Raw genomic sequence first — 4,406 nt, 5'->3', positions numbered from 1 at the left:
CTCTCAATGCCTCATAACCAGACATCATAGATTCTTCTAACAATCGTACTGAGGTCAATAGTCCTTTGACCCTAAGATTGCGAATATATCGTTTTAAGCAAACTACGAAGAGTTTGTTCATGCAAATCTACATTTGTCTCTTCGTAAGTTGTTAAGTTTGTTTATGGACTAAAAGACTAAGGTTTTATCATAAAGCTTCAAACAAAGAAAGAATGAATGAACGTTTCAACTTTATATTAATGAATAAGCAATTACAAGCAAGAGTCTTCGTAAGACTATATGACATCAAATGTACATAAATAGACACTACTACTCTTCTTGTGGGCACCATTGACAACAGGGGGAACATCACAGAGAGAATGAGGCGATCTCAGGTTAGTTTTTTTTTTTAAAAAGATATAAATTAGTCATTTCTATAAAAATGTAGTTTCTTATTCAGTATTTTGTGTCATCAACTTACAGCTTGACATGTTCGAGAAGATAAACACGATTTTCTCGGACGTGACGGGTTTATGTCCCGGGCTGTTACCAACTACACAAGCATGTAAACCTCGTCCACCTGAACCTAGTCCTCCGGCCCCTCCTAGTCCTCCGGCCCCTCCTAGTCCTCCTTCACATGCGACGTCGCAGCCGTCGTCTTCGCATCCCTCGTGTACGACGAGGAAGCCGGCTTCACCTAGTAAAAAACGTCCCCGGCGAAACGATGTATCAGATAAGACGCTCCCGTTCTCGACCCTAGCATAGAAGAAGGCGAAAGAGAAGGTACGAACGCCATCTCAAAAGCGTATTCGAAAAGATACTTTCTTCGCCGATTTCACGGACCCGACGCGGCCGAAGTATGCAACAAATAAGCGGGTGTCGCCGTTCAAACCGTTGAAGGAGCCAATACTTAAAGATTAGGAAGCCGTCGTGAAGTGGAGTAAAACGCGTAAACTTGATGGTCATTTTATGCCGAAGATTTATGTGAAGATCGCTAGCGTGGAAGAAGATTTCTTCAAGATCCTTCTCGAGAACGGAAAATGGCTAAACGACACGGTATGTATAACTACTTTACTTTTAATATGTTTTTTCATCTAAAAGTTAATTATTATGACTTAAATATATTTGTTAATCCAAATACGTTGACAGCATGTTGATGCTATTATACATATGCTACGGAGACGCCAACGACAATATGACGGGTATCGTCAAGACGTCTGCATCATGGATACCCAGTGGGTCCAACATGTATATGGGCGTTATACGAAAGAACAAGAGTACAAGAAGATTGCCGATGAAACAGGCAAAGAGGCGGAGATCGTAGACTGGGATCAACGAATCGTGTTTGATCCTATGACTGGATACAGAAACTCTCAAGTCTTGCCGTGGAATTGTGTCGTTGAGATTTTGTTCATCGTCAACTTCAGACAGATGCATTGGTTCACGTTCCGAGTCGACCTCAAAGAGTGGACCATAACCGTCTTGGACTGCCAAAATGACATTGTGAAGAATAGAGAACATGCCAACAACTTCAGAACGATGATGGATTTTAGTAAACTTTAAAGTTTATAGTAAATCATATATTTATTTTCTTACATTCTCATGTTAACGTAGGATTGGTGTCAAGCGATATCGAATGTTATGGCAATGTCGAGATTATTCAACGAGCATCCAAAGGCAGAGCGAGAGCTAGATGGCGGGGAAATTCGACTTCCACTGTTCGTATGGGTAGTTGACGATACCGTCCCACAATGTGTGACAAGGTATGTAAAAAAATTTATGAAGAATTATTTAAGAGTTATGTTATTTGTGTATAACATTTTGTGATTTTGTCTTTTAGTGGTGATTGTGTGATGTTCGCAATCAAATACATGGAGCATATCCTTGTCAACGCCAGTTTTGATACACTACGAAGCGGGAACATGAAGACGTTCAGGAAGAAATGGTCGACGGACCTATTTTACCAATTAGAAGAGCGATGATATTTATTAAATATTAGGATATCTCTAGTTTTATTTCATTAAATATTTTGGATATTTCTAGTTTGATGTCATTAAATATATTGGATATCTTTAGTTTCATGTTATGATATAGTTTCATGTCATTAAATTCATATTTAATTATTTTAAAGTAATAAATAAAAATATAAACATAACCACAAACATGTTCAACTCAAACTTAAACGTCAATTGTTCAACAAAATAAGTTTAAAAAAATAAACATAACGATCAACTTAATAAAAATAAACAAGTTTTCACTCTCTCCATGTGCATGTCTTCCTGTTATGTCCCATACCACCACATTTACCACATTTTCGATGAATAACAACTTTTTCTCCTTGAGATGGGTATCGATTGACTCTTCGCCTTCCTTGTTTACTTTTCTTCGGTCGACCGGCTTGTTTCTTTTCAACTGGTGCCAACACCTTCATGTTTTTTATGTCATCCGGAACGTTCCACTGATCTTCATTCCCAACAGGATATATAGACTCCTTGTACATCTCAATCCATATCTCCTTCGAATAGAAAGGACTGCACAACGAATAAATGTCCACACTCCTGTGTTGTGCGGATGCGATGGCATGCTCGCACGGGATTCCAAGTAGTTGTGGTAGTCCACAAGTGCATGTGTTATTCATCAAATGCACATCAAAGTCACCTCTCTCGTCTCTAACATTACATTCAAACATCCCGAGTCCGTAGGTATTCACGTATTGTGCCTTGCCGTTCAGATGTTCGAGATTATCTTGAAACTTCGGGGATAGTCTTGTATCACATTTTCTAGCAATTTCTTCTCGATTAAAAAACTGTTGTCGCTGATTTTCAGACAACTATTTAGGAGCCCAAAGTGGTTAGACCCAAGGCCGGACCAAGTGGTCTCACTTCAGCTCGAGCGTGTCGGACTTGGTATCCCAAGACGTTCCTTAGCTGTAAGTGTCCCTTGAGTTCGTCCAAGTACCTGAAAAGGAAGAAAGAACATGTGAACTATCAAGGGAAAACAGAGGGGGTGCCTCTGTTTACCTCTCCGACGCTCAACATTAGTAGGATTGAGGTGGAGTATAGAAGTTTTAGAGGTGGTGAGAGGCCGAAACTTGAGAGAAACGAGCGATGTACGAGTTCGACAGCGTTTCAGTACTCAAGAATGGATTATCTGGACCAGGGGATGGATCCCGGTATTTATAGGCGACCAAGGGGCGTTTTGGGCTTCCCATTGGCCGAGGGCCGTCTCTGAGGCGGCCATGGAGGCGAGGGCCGGCTCTGAGGCGGCCTTGGAGGCGAGGGCCGGCTTTGAGGTGGCCTTGGAGGCGACGGCCGGCTCTGAGGCAGCCTTGGAGGCGAGGGCCGGCTCTGGGGCAGCCTTGGAGGCGAGGGCCAGCTCTGAGGCGGCCTTCGAGGCGAGGGCCGGCTCTGAGGCGGCCTTCGAAGTGAGGCCGTGCGGTCGAGTGGAGGCCGAGCTCAGGAGGTCGAGTGGAGGCCGAGCTCGGGAGGTCGAGTGGAGGCCGAGCTCGAGAGGCCGAGTGGAGGCCGAGCTCGGGAGGTCGAGTGGAGGCCGAGCTCGGGAGGCCGAGTGGAGTCCGAGCTCGGGAGGTCGAGTGGAGGCCGAGCTCGGGAGGTCGAGCGGAGGCCGAGCTCGGGAGGCCGAGTAGAGGCCGAGCTCGGGAGGTCGAGTGGAGGCCGAGTGGAGGCCGAGCTTGGGAGGTCGAGTGGAGGCCGAGCTCGGGAGGCCGAGTGGAGGTCGAGAAAGGGCGGCCGAGTGGGGGCCGAGCCCGGGCGGCCAGTGTTTGGCTTCTCGGCCATGGCCCGGCCGTTGGCCGGGGGGGGTTTCTTCGGGCCCCCGCATTCGCTCTCGACCCGGGACGGGCCGACAACATTAGCCCCCCGAGTTTTCGGTCGAGCGTAGGTCGAGAGGAAACTCAGTACTTACGCTGACGTGTGGACGAACGCTCTCGGGTTGTGACTGCACCGCAAAAAAGGGCTTTTGGTGCATCGCGAGGGACATCTTTTGCGCGTCGTGAGGGACGGCTTTTTTGCTTCGCGAGGGACGGCTCTCTTTTTACGTGCCTTATGTTCTCGACATACTATCGTAGTCGATTCGCACAGTTTTGTCGGTGCGCGTCTTATTTTCTCGACTTACCAGTGAAGGCGTAATCGATTTGCACGGCTTGGGCCTTGGGGGGCCTCGGTGTTGCGTTTGTGTGACCGAGTTTTCCGCGGATGCTAGCTAGACCAGTTACGTCTGGCGGGCGCATGCCTTTGAGACCCATTGGTGACTCGCTGCCTATCGGCGCACGAGTTGGGCGGCGAGCGCGGTGCCACATTTGTGTGGCCAGGTTTCCCGTGGGCGCTGGCTAGACCAGATACGTCCGGCGGACGCAAGCCTTTGAAACCCATTTGTGACTCGCTGCCTATCGGCGCACGAGCCGGGCG

General features: G+C 47.1%; 1 protein-coding gene across 1 annotated transcript; it reads left to right on the top strand.

The window, feature by feature from the left end:
- The first annotated feature begins 708 nt into the window (after positions 1-708).
- LOC149397553 (uncharacterized) lies at positions 709-1,542 on the top strand. The gene is made up of 2 exons (XM_089614256.1): positions 709-1,035; positions 1,129-1,542. The coding sequence occupies exons 1-2, from the start codon at positions 949-951 to the stop codon at positions 1,540-1,542; spliced, it is 501 nt and encodes a 166-aa protein (XP_089470382.1). The 5' UTR covers positions 709-948.
- The last annotated feature ends 2,864 nt before the right edge of the window (positions 1,543-4,406 follow it).

Source organism: Urtica dioica, chromosome 5 (genome assembly GCF_054948205.1).
Source record: "Urtica dioica subsp. dioica isolate 48M chromosome 5, U.dioica_male_clone48M_v1_H2, whole genome shotgun sequence".
NCBI lineage: Eukaryota > Viridiplantae > Streptophyta > Magnoliopsida > Rosales > Urticaceae > Urtica > Urtica dioica.
The sequence above is the reverse complement of the archived record's forward strand: the minus strand, read 5'-3'. Positions and strand labels throughout refer to the sequence as shown.